The 14679-nt window shown below is 36.1% G+C and overlaps 1 protein-coding gene and 1 long non-coding RNA gene across 2 annotated transcripts; both read left to right on the top strand.

The window, feature by feature from the left end:
- Nucleotides 1–832: 832 nt before the first annotated feature.
- On the top strand, nt 833–3269 carry LOC137733328 (uncharacterized). The gene is made up of 4 exons (XR_011068456.1): nt 833–1128; nt 1219–1318; nt 1961–2022; nt 2810–3269. It is a non-coding gene; the product is annotated as an uncharacterized lncRNA (long non-coding RNA).
- A 1972-nt stretch (nt 3270–5241) lies between these two features.
- On the top strand, nt 5242–6349 carry LOC137733342 (uncharacterized). The gene is made up of 3 exons (XM_068472495.1): nt 5242–5462; nt 5550–5906; nt 6006–6349. Exons 1-3 carry the CDS (start codon nt 5270–5272, stop codon nt 6347–6349), a joined length of 894 nt encoding a protein of 297 aa, XP_068328596.1. The 5' UTR covers nt 5242–5269.
- The last annotated feature ends 8330 nt before the right edge of the window (nt 6350–14679 follow it).

The following is a 14679-nucleotide window of genomic DNA, read 5'->3' as shown; positions in this document are numbered from 1 at the left end:
ACGTTAGTTTATTTATTTATTGTTTGGGCTTCACCCAAAGATACTACACTTATTCTCGGAGTACATTATGCTACGAGTACGTAGCTGAAATCTTTCTATGTTCGGTTTTAATTTCAGTACAATTATTTTTAACCTTATGTTATTATATATACGTATTTTGACATGATGTTATTATACTTATATAAATTTTTCGATTTTATGTTTTTATAAAAAGTATTATATTATAGTATTGTATTGAAGGAGAAGGAAAGTATGAGTTTGGAGGCATGAAAGAGGAATCATTGCACTCCGATTTTGATAGAATGACATTCTCTTTTATGCAACCGCTCTAGCTTGATTTTTTCTTTATGTATTTTCTATCTATCTTTGAGTATTTTATGTTTACAACTTATTTTAACTTTCGGGGATGAATTTTTTTTAAGGTGGGTAGATTGTAACAACCCGTCCCTAATTTTATGATTTTATAAAATTTAAGACTGTGAATTGACGAAAATGCCCCTAGAGGCAAGGATTTTGACTTCCGTTGACCATTGTTTAGAGAGATTTATAACTTATTCTTTTAGCGTATCCTTGTAGTGCTCCTCACTACGAACATGTAGGTGCAAGCGGAATCAAAATCGGAGCTACGGTTAAAATTTTACGGAACTACGATAGTAAAGGGCATTTTAGTAATTTCACGTTTACGGGAGATAATTTGATTTTGTCCTTTAGCCTTGAGCTGTGTACCATGTGGGGCCCACATTCCATTCCTCTACCTCTTTCTCATGTCCCCTATCTCTCAGGACAATCTCACTTTAGTTTTTTTTTTAAATATTCCTTCACCTCACTTCCACCACTTATTGGCTGCCAACCTATCCTTTTCCTCTAACCCTCTTAGCTCACATCTTCATCCCTCTTAGACTCCCTCTTTCTCTGCACACGTAGGGAGGTCGAGAAGGTTTGCCCAAAAAGCAAACCTTGATGATGATGTTTCAATCGACCACGACCATATCCTTGTTCCTTTTAAACCTTTCTTCAAACTCTCAGTCTCTTTCTCGTCCCTTCTACCTCCACTGGTATGGAGAAAGCAACAGTGCATAGTCACCTAACTAAGCCAACTCCGGCGTATTTTTCAAGATTCCGACCAAGGTAAGCCTTAGGATTCCTTAGGTTCTCCTTTTAATCATGATCTGATGTCTTTTACAATCTTGTAATTGATTTGGAGAAAGATTGATGCAGAAATACCTCGGGGGAGTTTTTTCCCAGATTTCTGGGAATCGAACCGTGGCCATCCGGCCATTTTTCCGGCCGCCTCAGGCCTCATTTGGACCTCAAACTGGTACATTTCAAACCCTTACTTCACTAGCTTTATTTTGACTTTTATTTCATGAAAAATGGTTAGGTTTTGAGCTCGGGAATTTGCTGCCCAGTTTTGAGCTCGGGAATTTGCTGCCCAGTTTCGACGACTGGACCCATGAGAGGAACCGTGTGGACCCAACTGCAAAAAAAAAAAAAAAAAAAAAAAAAGCGCCAAACCTGGAACTGGCCCAAGCCCATAACTCGAATCCATGGGCTAGATTGACCCAGATCCATTTTTGATTTGGAGGGAATATTATATTAACCTCCCAGTTAACTTTAACAAAATATTCTATCTGAGAATGGAATATTCCGTTAAAGTTAACTGTTGACCATTAGTTGACTTTTTCGAAAATTTCTCGGAAACCTTCCTGGGCTAATTTCGACGTCCTTAATTCGTTTTTCACATCCATTTATTGAAATTCCAAGGTTTTAACATAGTTGACCACCGAGGCATCTCGGTTGACTTTTTAGGGTTGACCGTTAACTGTTGATTTTTTTAAGAAAAAAAACCCGGGACACTCCTTAGCATATTTCGATGTGCTGATTTCGAATCTGCCATCCGTTTCTCCAAATTCAAGTGGTTTAATTAAGTTTTACTAATGGGTCCCAATATTATGCTTAGGTGTAATTACTATTAGAGACTCCAACTTCTTAACTCGAACGGATGTGGCATCGCAAGTAACTGTGAGTGAGTCTTTTCTTTTATATAGTATATATATAATTGTTAGTTTCCATTTATACATTTTATAAAGAGTTTTCCACAATACACCTAAATTAGCGTGACGTTTATAAGATTTAGCACGTTGATAGAAATTATGACGTTATGCTACGTCCTACGGGATGCAAATGTATGCTTATTATTATTGATGCCATAATTATATTTATGGCTATGAATGATATTATGTTGACTATAATTATTGAATCATTATGGCATGACTATATTTACGTTATATGCTCATCGTTGCTGCACCGGTGTTAACACTCGTTTGGGCCAGGGTCAGTCTTTCACGTGTATGTGCACATCGCATCATACGCTCACTTTGGATCCATTGTAGGCGCCAGTCCTGTCCTAGATTTTTATAGGCAATTAAGACTCGTATATATTGTGCATAACACCAGTCTTCATGTGATTGTAATACTAGAACGTATATCATTATTACACCCAGTCCTCTTCATGTCAGAATATCTCTGCATGAACTCGTGCGTCAGCATCTGTTGATGAACACTTGATATGATATGTTTGCTTATGCAAGATTATGCGATTACGGATGTCATGTATTTACTTACGAAGTATTGTGCCGTATTGAATTCTTGAAATATTGCAGGTTACGGTAAGTATTTTCTTACTATATGTAGTATGTATATTTTGGAAACTATACTTGTTTTACGGCAATGGGTTATAAAGTTTTCAAAAAGGTTTTTATAAAACTTTATTTTTAGGCCCACTCACCTTTGTTTTTCGCCCCTCCAGGTTTTAGCATTTGAGCTTTGGTATCGATAAGGATTCTTGGCAAATCTTGGTATAAGTGGTTACATTCGATGATATAATTCTTATCCTACTTTACTGTACTTTACTTATGAGTGTGAAATAGGTTCATTCCCGCTCACCAACGCACTCTTATATTTAGGCACTTTCAGGTTTAAATTTATTCACATTTTTCATATCACTACACTTATGGCTTTGTCACCCTTCGGGTGTCGGCCAACACAGCTTGATTCAGAATCCAGCTGAACATTCCGGGTCAAGGTGTGTCATACCCCATTGAAAAAGATTGAGATATCTCATTGTGACGGAAGAAATTGATCAACACAATATTATAAGAACTAAGATATTGTAGCAATGATCATTCAACAAAAAATTTGTGACCAATGGTCTCTAACTTATCAAAACGTACAATTATGGTCCTTTTTGTCAACTCCATTAGAACTTCAGTTAAAATGAGTCACGTGTCACACATGTGAGACTAAATCAAGATGCAAATATGGAAAACCAAATGAGAAAAATTGTAGCAATGGTCCTTCAATTTTAATACAATTGGAGAAATGGTCGTTCAACTTTAACCCAATTGGAGAAATGGTCCCTCAACTTTAACCTAATTGTTGCAATAGTCATTCCAACGTGACTCATTTTGACGGAGTTGAATAAAAGGACCATAGTTGCACAATTTGATAAGTTAAGGGATCAATGATTATAGATTTTTAGTTGAGTGACCATCGCTCTGATTGGGTTAAAATTGAAAGACCATTGCTACAATTTTGTTTATAACAAATATTGAAATGGCTTTTTAGCCAAAATGGTCTCTGAGATTTGCATAACTCCTCACTTTGGTCCTTGGGATTTGAAATCGGTAGAATTGGTCCCTGAGTTTATCAACCATCAATCATTTTGGTCATTCTCTGAAATATCTCTATTGAATAAGGATAAAATGACAAAACTACCGTCAAATTTTGTCAAATCATTTGTCATATTGTTTATTAAACTGAGGGTATTTTTTGTCATTTTGAACCTTATTTAACATAATTTTTCATCAAATGACCAAAATGATTGATGGTGGATAATCTCAGGGATCACTTCTATTGATTTCAAATCTCGAGGACCAAAATGAGAAGTTATGCAATTCTTAGGGACCATTTTGGCTAAAAAAAACCTATTGAAATTTATGAATCAAATAGGTAATTTGGATTTGACAATCCCGTATACCTGGAACGCAGGGTCCAGGGAAATCTTGGTCAACAGCCTTGGATTAAAATCCAAGGGTGAATAAATAAAAGCGTTTTTGTTTTAATATTTTTTTTACTTACAATAGTTATACTCTCTTTCCGAACTCTCTTTCCTCAACGCATCTCTCTCCACGTCTCTCTCAGTGCATCGCTAGATTCGAGGTGTTGATGACCATTGCCGCCACGCCACTTTCAACAAACTCCGTTGTTAACCATCGCTAGATTTGGATAGCAGTAAACAAATAAATCTTGGATGCGACGTTCGTGTTCTCTGTCAACCACCATTGCTTGCAGTGCCCTTCATTCGTCATTCTTCGTTGGTTGTCGTTCATCGATTTCCGACAGAGCAAAGGTGTGAGGAAAGAGAGAAAAAATGAAGATAATATTAAATGACTTATTTTTCTGTAGCGTTGGATTAGATTCAACGATGGTTGACCAAGCTTTTCCTGATAGTTTGATGTAGTTGTAGCAGTAGAGTCACATGTCAAAATTTGAATGAAAAAAGTAAATAGAAAAAGGTAAGTGGGAAATGAAGAAAGCATTCCTCTTATCATAAATAAAAGATTAAATTGTAACTGTTAACTGAAACAGCCATTGTTGACTAAAGAAGCAGCCATTGTTGACTAAAGAATTAGGAAATCAGACATGAAATCCATTGTAATTAATACAGTAGTTTCATAGCAGTTTTTTTTTACTTCTTGTACTGGTTTCATACTTGATCATCATTGCTTGTATTCCTATATAAATCATCCGATTGGGAGATGAAAATATCAAGAAATTAACTCTATTTTGGCATGGTATCAGAGCCATTCTGATCCAAAAGAAGTTTCTATTCTGATTAACCTACTGGCACTACTGCCATCTACCCCATAAGACCTGCAGAATAGCAGGCCTTCTACTTTCATACGAATTCAATCTTTCTTTGGCCATATCTGCCAACATCACTACCCATATTGAGCTTGTTAACCATATACATTCCGCTGCATCTTTACCCATCTTCTGTCCATTTGCAATATCTCCACGAACCCATAAAACTTTCCAAAAAAACAAAAAAATTTTAAATACTACCCCATACCATATAAACCATACCCGTTGGAATCACCCAATAAACTCGTGCCATTGCCTCTTCCTCCTTGCATTTTGTTCCTGCATCTCTCTCAATGAGACTGACTCTCTATTGTTTCAATAAAGAGAATTCGTTGCAGTAGTAATGGGTGACTCCAAGACCACTGTTTCAGCTGCTGTTACACAAAATGATATGTCTCTGCATATCACCCCAGACAAGTTGGATGGGTCCAACTATTCCTCGTGGTCCCAAAGTGTCCGCATCTACATCACTGGCAGAGGCAAATGGTCTTATGTCAGTGGAAAAAAGAAGGCACCAGCAGAAGCCGATGCATTGTATGCTATATGGGAGGAAGAGAATGCCATGGTTCAATCTTGGCTTCTCAACTCCATGACTAGAGATTTGCGGGCCATTTTTCTCCGACTCTCTACTGCAAAAGATGTTTGGGATGCTGTTACCCAAACTTACTCAATTGAAAAAGATGCATCAAAATTATATGAACTTCGCCGTCAAGCACTGGCGACTCGCCAGAATGGTGAGTCTTTATCTGCATATTATGGTAAACTTCAGCAAACATGGCAAGAAATAGATTTCTTACGTCCTGGAAAATTGAAATGTGCTGATGATGTTGCTGCTCGAGAGACAGAAATTTCAGAAGAAAGATTGTATGATTTTCTGGCTGGCCTTGATCCTCATTTAGATCATGTTCGCAGTCAAGTTTTGACTCAAACACCTTTGCCATCTGTTCGTGCTGCTTATGCTCTTGTGAATGCTGAAGCAAGTAGGCAAACCATTATGTTGGTTGGCCCACAAGTGGAAGGATCAGCCATGGTAGCTGCTCCGTCTCGATTTCCCCGTGGAGTCTCGAATTCTCGATCAGGTGGATCTAAAGTTACTGATACAAGGAAGTGTACTTATTGCGACAAGGATAAGCATACTAGAGACACTTGTTTTAAGTTGCATGGATATCCTGATTGGTGGGTTCAAAAGAAGGAAAATCAAAAGAAAAGCATTGTTGGATCACAAGCACACCTGTCTACACCAACGCCTTACGTGCCTCGAGTAGATCAATCTGCTCACTCAGTTTCTCCTACTACTGCTTCCACTTCCTTAGTCGACGCAGGTAACTTTGGTTTTGCCTTGAACACCACATTTGGTGCTCCAAATAAACCTTGGATCATTGATTCGGGGGCTTCTGACCATATGACCAATAACTCTTCATGATTTGCTTCTCACACTACTCCACCTTTAAATACCGTTAAAGTTGCTAATGGTATTTCCACTCCAGTGCTTGGAGCAGGCTCCATCTCATTAACACCATGCCTATCTCTCTCATCTGTTTTACATGTTCCTAATCTTTCTCACAATTTGCTTTCCATTGGTAAACTTACAAATCAACTAAACTGTCTTACCATCTTTTCTCCTACTCATTGTTGGTTTCAGGATATTCGAATGAAAGCGTTGATTGGTCATGGTAGAGAGAGGGGAGGTCTATACTACTTGGACTTACCACCAGATTGTGAGAAGACAAGTTACAGTTGTCAAGTGGAAGCTAAACAATTTGAAGCTTCTGAAAACATTTGGTTATGGCGCAAAAGATTGGGACATCCTTCCTTTCAGTACCTGCAATATCTATTCCCTTCTTTATTTTCTAAAGTCAAGGTTTCTAATTTCCATTGTGAAACTTGCATCTTTTCTAAAAATCATCGTGTCTCATTTCCTTTAAGCTCCAATAAAAGTGATGTTCCTTTCTCTCTTATTCATTCTGATGTTTGGGGACCATTTCATATTCCTACTTATACTGGTGCTAAATACTTTGTCTCTTTCATTGATGACTGCACTCGAGTTTCTTGGGTATACTTACTAAAAAGTAAGGGTGAGGTTATGTCTGTTTTTCCAATATTTCATCAAATGATTCAAACCCAATTTAATGCTAAAATTCAAGTTGTTCGATCTGACAATGGGAAAGAGTATTTGAATTATGGACTTGGAACATTTTTTCAACAAGAAGGTATCATTCATCAAACATCTTGTCCACATACTCCTCAACAGAACGGTATAGCAGAACGTAAAAATCGTCACCTCTTGGATGTGGCTCGATCTTTATGTTTTGCTATGCATGTTCCTAAACGTTTTTGGGGTGATGCCATTCACACAGCTGTTTTTCTTATCAATCGCATGCCATCACGTGTTCTCCAATTTCAAACACCTATCCAAACCCTATCCCAGTATCATTCTCTTCCTTCACTCCTTCATATTGTTGGAAATGTGCCCTAAAACCAATCATATGATGATACTTTATGGACATTTCACATGTTAAACTAATCTAGTTTAATATTAAGGGCAAAGATTATTGTTTGAGCCGTCTCATATAAATGTTATATGCTTAAACGATAAGTCCAAGGAATATGTGATTGGAAGAATGCGATCTAAAGAAGTTAGATTCATGAGACCATTCTTTCGTTGACACATCCTAAACGTTCCTGATCATAGGATTGTCAATTGGGCATTGACAGTCCGTTAAGATCAGTACGTGCTATGTCTTCTCTCAGGGAGAGTGACTAGTCTCGAGTCATTGGTGTGTGTGACATCAAGACAAGTACGTAGGTGCTCAATAGAGATTGAGTTCACTGAACACGATCAACGAAGAGTTCTCATATTCATGTCACATGAGAACTCATGGTTGGGATAATGCAAATTAGTCTTTTGACCTGAGGCATCACAGTTGTCTTGTGGTTAGGTCCTTAATCTTTGAATATGTCAAAGTCACTCCATCAGGAGGGTGTCCACGGCATCGTTGGGGTTAAGCCACTTAGCCATGGAGGCAAGTGAATGCGCAACAAGGGATCTCTAACCTTCAAACTGTTTGAGGGAGAATACTCTATGATATGATTTAGAATCTCTGGCCAGAGTATGAATGAGATGTTGGAATGTGTTCCAAATCACATTCAAGGTAATCATATAAGCACAAGACTCACATTGGATAGTAGACATGAATAAACTATCAAACCAAACAATGTGGTCAAGAGTATTGTATTAGAGAAAGACCGTATTGCATTTGTAATCCTAAAACTGAATAGGTTCTCCACCTCTTCTGATTAGCTTGGGTAACCATGACATGCTGCTAGGCGTCAACCATGGTTTGTGGAAGCCCTAAAAGTGTATTATCACTAACGGGAGAATTGAAAGTAAGTTTCAATTCACAATCGATTTGAAAGAGTTTGAATCGCCCACTGCCTCGCTAAAAGGAACCTAATGGATCGTACACCGTGTAAGGTAGAGATTGAAGATTCAACGGAGATGAGTAAGAATAATTAAATGGTTTAATTATTTATGGCAAGGATTAATTAATATGTTAATTAATCAAACGAATAAGTTCGTTAAAGACCTCGGGATAGTTTTGGACCTTAAGGCCCAATGGGCTTCGAACGTCAAGTCCATTGACTTAAGTTGTATGACAACTTAATGAATAATGATTCACAAAGGCCCAAATAGCCCAATAAATCCCCTTAAATTCGGCCATTTAGAGGAGGGTAGTGAACTTGGCTTAATTGCAAGTTTGCCACTCCATTGTGAGGTGGTATAAAGACATCTTTATAGCCATTTCATCCTAAGGGTTTTCTAAGAAAAAAGATGAGAAATAACTCTCATTTCTCTCTAGAAATGGCCGGCCACCCTTGAGGAAAACATCTAGCAATCTTACTTCCTCAAGGTCACTCATTTCTTCTCCAATCTTACCTTGGTGTGGAGACTTAGAGGTTCTCAATTTTGGGAACTTGGAGAAGCCTTTTCATCCATCCAAATCCATGGATCTAAGATGCAAGGAATGAAGGCCTTCTCTTTGGGTGATTAGCCTTTGCTTATGCAAAGAGGAATCTACAAAGGTATTGATTTCTCAACTCACTTTGTTTTGAGTTGAGTCTTGGTTCACCTATCTACTAGGCTTTGAAGTTCATGGGTTAAGTTTTGTTTTTGAGTGCATATAAACATGATTCCGCCTTTTAATTGTTAATTGCATGTTGATGATGTTGCTCAAATGAACTTGTTTTTCACAAATCTTCCTTCAAGTGGTATCAAGAGCCTAAGTCTAGTAGTTGGTGAATCCTTTTGGGTTTTGTAGTTCATAGTTTGTGATTTGAATGTTGTAATTGTTACAAGCTTTATTCTTGCTTTTTTGAATGAAAATTTTGTTAGAAAATTTGCCATCTCAAATGTTGTAGATGTAGTTCATATGAGCATGAATTTTGGAGTTAAAATTTGTTGCCATGTTTTTGGGGAAATTCGGCCAAATCCAAAGGGTGGATTTTTGGGTTCTTGTTTGACTTGTTAAAAGTGTTTTAAAGTGACTTTTGGAACCCCTAAGTACTCTAGGATATTAACCCTCTTTTGAGTTGTGAAAATTTGAGTTTTTGGTGAAAGAAAACATCCATGGAGCTATTATGAGTTTTCATGTATGTTCTTCATATTTCTTGAAGTTCTTACCAAGAACAAAAAGTTTTGAAGTTTTGATTCAAAAGTTTTATGTTTTTCATAAAGTTTTGTTTTTCAAATGGTGGGTGATAGTTATTGGTAAGATGTGACTAAAAGAATTTTAAAGTTTTATAAAAAAAAAAAAACATTTTCTTACAAACCATCAAAGTCACCTTTGTCTCACCTACCAAAAACCACTTACAAAACTTTAGATTTTTTCAATTTTTCAACACTATGGCCGGCCACCTTTGGTAAAAGGTGATGGAGGGACTTTTGTGCAATTAAATAAAGTTTTGATACTTTTGTGTATTTGCATTTTGACCCCAAAAGTTTTTGTTTTAACAAAGTGACCCAAATTGTTGTGGTCATTGTTTTTGGCCCAAATTAGGTAGAGAACAAAATTGTTTTGTCTCTTTAAATGAGAATTGGATTTTCATTTCATTTAGCTCCATTTAAATCAATTCTATGGATACAAAAACCAAATGAAAATGTTGCATTCAAGTTTAATTAGTTAAAGCGTTAATTAATTAAGGAAAGGGTGATTATGAACCTAAGCCTACGATAATTGAGCTATGTGAAAGGCCGTTTCAAATTTGTTTGAACCTTGGGAATGTGTAGATTAAATTTTGGTTGTAATTTGATATGATCAATTGTTGTAAAAGAGCATAAGCTTTTCTTTACTTTAAAGTAATTTGATTTGATCAATTGTTGTAAAAGAGCATAAGCTCTTATTTACTTTGAAGTACTCCTTTCTTGTTTTATTCGATATGCATGAAATTGGAGTAGTTGGGTCCAACGCCCAATAAGACAACACGCCTTAATGTGATTAAACGCGTAACTAAAATCAATCACCATCCCTAGACCAAGATTCAACACTAGGCTCGTGTTGAATCGAATCAAAGGTTCATAGTCATCCTAAGGCCCTAAGGCAACTATATAGTCCATCAATGAATGCAAATCTTGTGTTAGTAGTACCATATAGTCTTGCTTTAAAAACCGTTTTAAAAGCATAGTGGGAGTATTATATACTACTAAATAAATCATATGGACCAATAGTTGTAATAGGACCAAAATGTTTTAATTGGATTAAAATGTATGTTTATATGTGATGAGACCTAAAACCCTCAACAAACCATTATTAAGTTGATAAGCGAGAGATGCTTTGAATATCTCTTCGTGGCCTTCCACCGTGGTGGGCTCCAATCGTTTGTCACTCATGCACCGGCTTCACCCTATAATGGGGAAGTACAAAGTATGTGCTTACATCCAGGAGGAGTCCATAAACATATGATGAGGTGAGTGTAGACAACGAGTATGACCAACATGATATAATTCTGAGGTTGTGCTTGAACCTCTACATAAACTAAGCATGGTGGGAATAACTTAACTAAGTGCAATGGTGCCAACATGATATAATTCTGAGGCATTCATTCTCTAGAGGCCAAACTAGATGGGTAATTACAAGAGTTGTAAATGACTAAAGTGTTATTCTCTCATCATTATTTTTGCTAACCAACATGATATAATTCTGAGGTGGGCTTGGTAATAGTGAGCCTCCCATACCCTACTAAGAGTTTCCTCCAAAACTCTCGAATTCCGATGAGGGATATGGAATTTGCTAAAAATAGTGGGTGGTGCTATTTTGATTTAAAGACCCGGATCAAATAGCTTAAAATCAATCAATTTATATTCGTTATGTATTTGTTTACCAATATATTTGCAAACGCTATCCAAAACTTGACAAAGAAAAACCGAACGCTTTAGTTTCCGAACTTGGTACCACAATCCCATAGATTGTCTTGAATGGATTGTAAAAGTGCCTAAGTAGTCTCATCCTCACAATCTTCCTATTGATAATGTATCAATGGAAGAACATGTTAGATAAGTCTACCATGAAGAGGACAATGCAAACTCTAGTGCTTGTCTCTTTGTTACACGAACAAGGAACTTGAGAAGTAAGCACAAGGGCATGGACACTTTATGTGCCATGATTCTTCACTTACAAATTGTTGTATGAAGAAATGAGAGTTGCCTTGAACAACTCTTGAACGTTTGTAATTATGTTGAGAACATAATGGTTGGTTGACAAAAATAGTCCATCAACATGGATTTATGATGATTTTGAATCATTGAATGTTGAAGTGTCAAAACACTTAATGAGACGGAAACTAGGCAAGGACTTCACCTTTGTGTCCCTATCCTAATGGTTCACTAAGTTTATTGTAAACTATACAGTGAACAATAACCGCACGCTCTCCAAATCGTTTGATGTGTATAACACATTTGAAATAAGTTTCAAGAGAGATAGTGGGAGTTTAGGGACCATGACTATTGTAGTCAAAAGGGAAGTCAAATGAAGAAGGCAAAATAACTCCAAGGGAACAAACTTTCTTTATGAAAGGATGGACATTGGAAAGGGTATTTGCAAGAAATGTCTTGCAAGTGTCAAGAACACACCTTTCGAAGGTGTTGTAAAATGTTCTTGAATAATTCAAAACAGTTGGTTCTTCTACTTGAATACATGATTCTATATTAGCAACTATGTTTTACAATTGTTGTAAAAGTGTGCTAATAAAAAGTAGAAGATTAATGAGAGAAGAGAAAGTACTTCACATTCGGAAAGTGAATAAAATATAGATCCCTGCAAAAGCGGATTGTACTTACTTCCTCATATGAACTACCAAAGAAATTGGAAAATACTAAAGATTGTCTTTACATTCCAATTTTAAGGAACTTAAATCCGTCACTATAGTAGAGATGGATAAATGTTTTGTTTGACAAAACATTGTTCTTTATTAATTAATAATTAGATTATTGTAATTTAATTGGTTGTCTCTATAGTAGAGATGATGTGGTAGTTTAACTGTTTAGAATACGATGATGCTTAAAACCCAAAAGGTTGCAAGGTAGTGACTAATCCCAACTGAGTTGTGATACCTCTAAAACATAAGTTACGAGTTGGTCATAGATGGATGCTTTGGATCGTTAGATCCGGATCCAATACCTTCTTGTTAAAATTGTATAGAGGCGAAATGTTCGAATCTTTATTCTTTTGGAAAGAAGAAAGAATCACAAAGTTATTGAGGTTAATTCACTTAGATATTAGTGGCATTTGTCCACAACATAATACTACTCATGTTGTATGACATTCACCGAAGATCACTCTCGGTTGGACTATAGTTTATTTTGAATAAACACAAGTCCGAATACTTTGCAAAAGGTTTCAAAGAATTCAAGAAATGTAAGTAGATGAGTAAGACGTCTAAAGTATTTAGCTCCTTAGATTTGATCCAAGGAAAAAGTAACACATTAGATTAATTTCCTTGAAAGATATCAAGGAAGGTAGCATCGTAAGATAATGAATTTCTCCATTAGGAGAAGAACGAACATGAATAAGATTTAGTTCGTTGGACATTATCAATTACCCATATATATATGATATATACTTCTAAGACAACCTAGTTCCTATACCACAAGCTCCAAGGTAGTCCAGAAGGATTTATAAACCGTCTCAGTTGAATGGTTTGAACTTTATGACTATGTCATAGAGTTGCACCTCTTAATTCGAAAGAAATAAGAATGAAAATCCTTATGACTACATTGAGTGTATATACGATATATACTCAAGGAAATGGTAAAGTACCATTTGACCCGAAATAATGAAACCTTCACAGCTAATTGGTAGCTTAAGGTGACTACAAAAGATTAGTGGGAGCTATAAGCATCTTATGAGAAAAAGGATCAAATCGTTTGATTTCTCATAAAGATGTAAATGAATCTTTTGTTTACTAGATTTACAAAAGATTAGTGGGAGTTAATCATATTCCTAAATTTGAATATATATATACATGATATATATTAATTTTGAAAATGAAAGGAATTCTTCATCGTTAAAGTTATGACTTTAAACATTCTATAATGATAGAATGTATATGGGAGACATAGTCTACATACATGGGATGGAAATCTATAATGATAGATTTCAAGATATAATTGGATTATATCAATCCCTAAAATAGACAAGAGATGCTAGGAAGTTTCTCATATGATGATAAACTTCAATTAGAATGACAATTCTAGTGAGACTAGGAAGTTGTTCTTCTCAAAGGGAATGTACCCTTTGACTCCCAAAGAAATAAATAGAATCCTTTATGCATACGCAAAAAGGTGATTTATGTATTTCATATTGTATGAAAACATTGATATAAGTTGTACCTAGAACGGTACAAGATGATATCAGTGCAAGCCCAGGATCAGAACCATGGCAACTGTCAAGTGAATCCTTAGGTATTTAAGAAATACTAAGGATGGATTCCTCAAGAATGAGGAAGAATTAGAGTAATATAATGGAAGCGTAAATGTATTAGATTATGAATCTAATCCATCATAGAATATCTCTTCATTATGAATGAAGTGATAATGAGATATCTCTTTATTATGACTAAAGAGATATTTGGGTGGAAACGTTAAAAGTAATGACTTTAATGTGTTCCATCATGTATGCAAAATATATTGCCATATAGAAGCTTACAACATTGTTGTTTGGATGGGAAAGTTCATTTATGAACTCTCCATTCGGTTCCAACCAGAAAGTGTATGACACTAATGGGGCGATAGCTCAAGCCAGGGAATCAAGGTCTCATCAGGGTCCGAACTCAAATGAGAGACTGAACCACATGATTGAGAATCATGTATAATGGTGACGTCGTTATTCTCAAGGTTGCTTCTATGGATAACATATAGATATCCATTGTCTAGGCCTACTACTCAGCCATTTATGAAATGACTACAGAAGAGGTATCATCACTGATGACTAAGCTGATTGGCTCTAGTGCAAGTGGGAGATTGTTGGAAATGTGCCCTAAAACCAATCATATGATGATACTTTATGGACATTTCACATGTTAAACTAATCTAGTTTAATATTAAGGGCAAAGATTATTGTTTGAGCCGTCTCATATAAATGTTATATGCTTAAACGATAAGTCCAAGGAATATGTGATTGGAAGAATGCGATCTAAAGAAGTTAGATTCATGAGACCATTCTTTCGTTGACACATCCTAAACGTTCCTGATCATAGGAT

Source organism: Pyrus communis, chromosome 5 (assembly GCF_963583255.1).
Source record: "Pyrus communis chromosome 5, drPyrComm1.1, whole genome shotgun sequence".
Lineage (NCBI taxonomy): Eukaryota > Viridiplantae > Streptophyta > Magnoliopsida > Rosales > Rosaceae > Pyrus > Pyrus communis.
This window is presented reverse-complemented; position numbering and strand designations above follow the sequence as displayed.

Excerpts from the sequence above, each read along its gene's own strand:
- LOC137733342 (XM_068472495.1), top strand. The coding sequence starts at position 5,270 with ATGGGTGACTCCAAGACCACTGTTTCAGCTGCTGTTACACAAAATGAT. Across the intron at positions 5,463-5,549 it reads AGCAGAAGCCGATGCATTGT|TCTCTACTGCAAAAGATGTT; the intron begins ATGCTATATGGG and ends TTTTTCTCCGAC. Across the intron at positions 5,907-6,005 it reads TCTTGTGAATGCTGAAGCAA|GTGGATCTAAAGTTACTGAT; the intron begins GTAGGCAAACCA and ends ATTCTCGATCAG.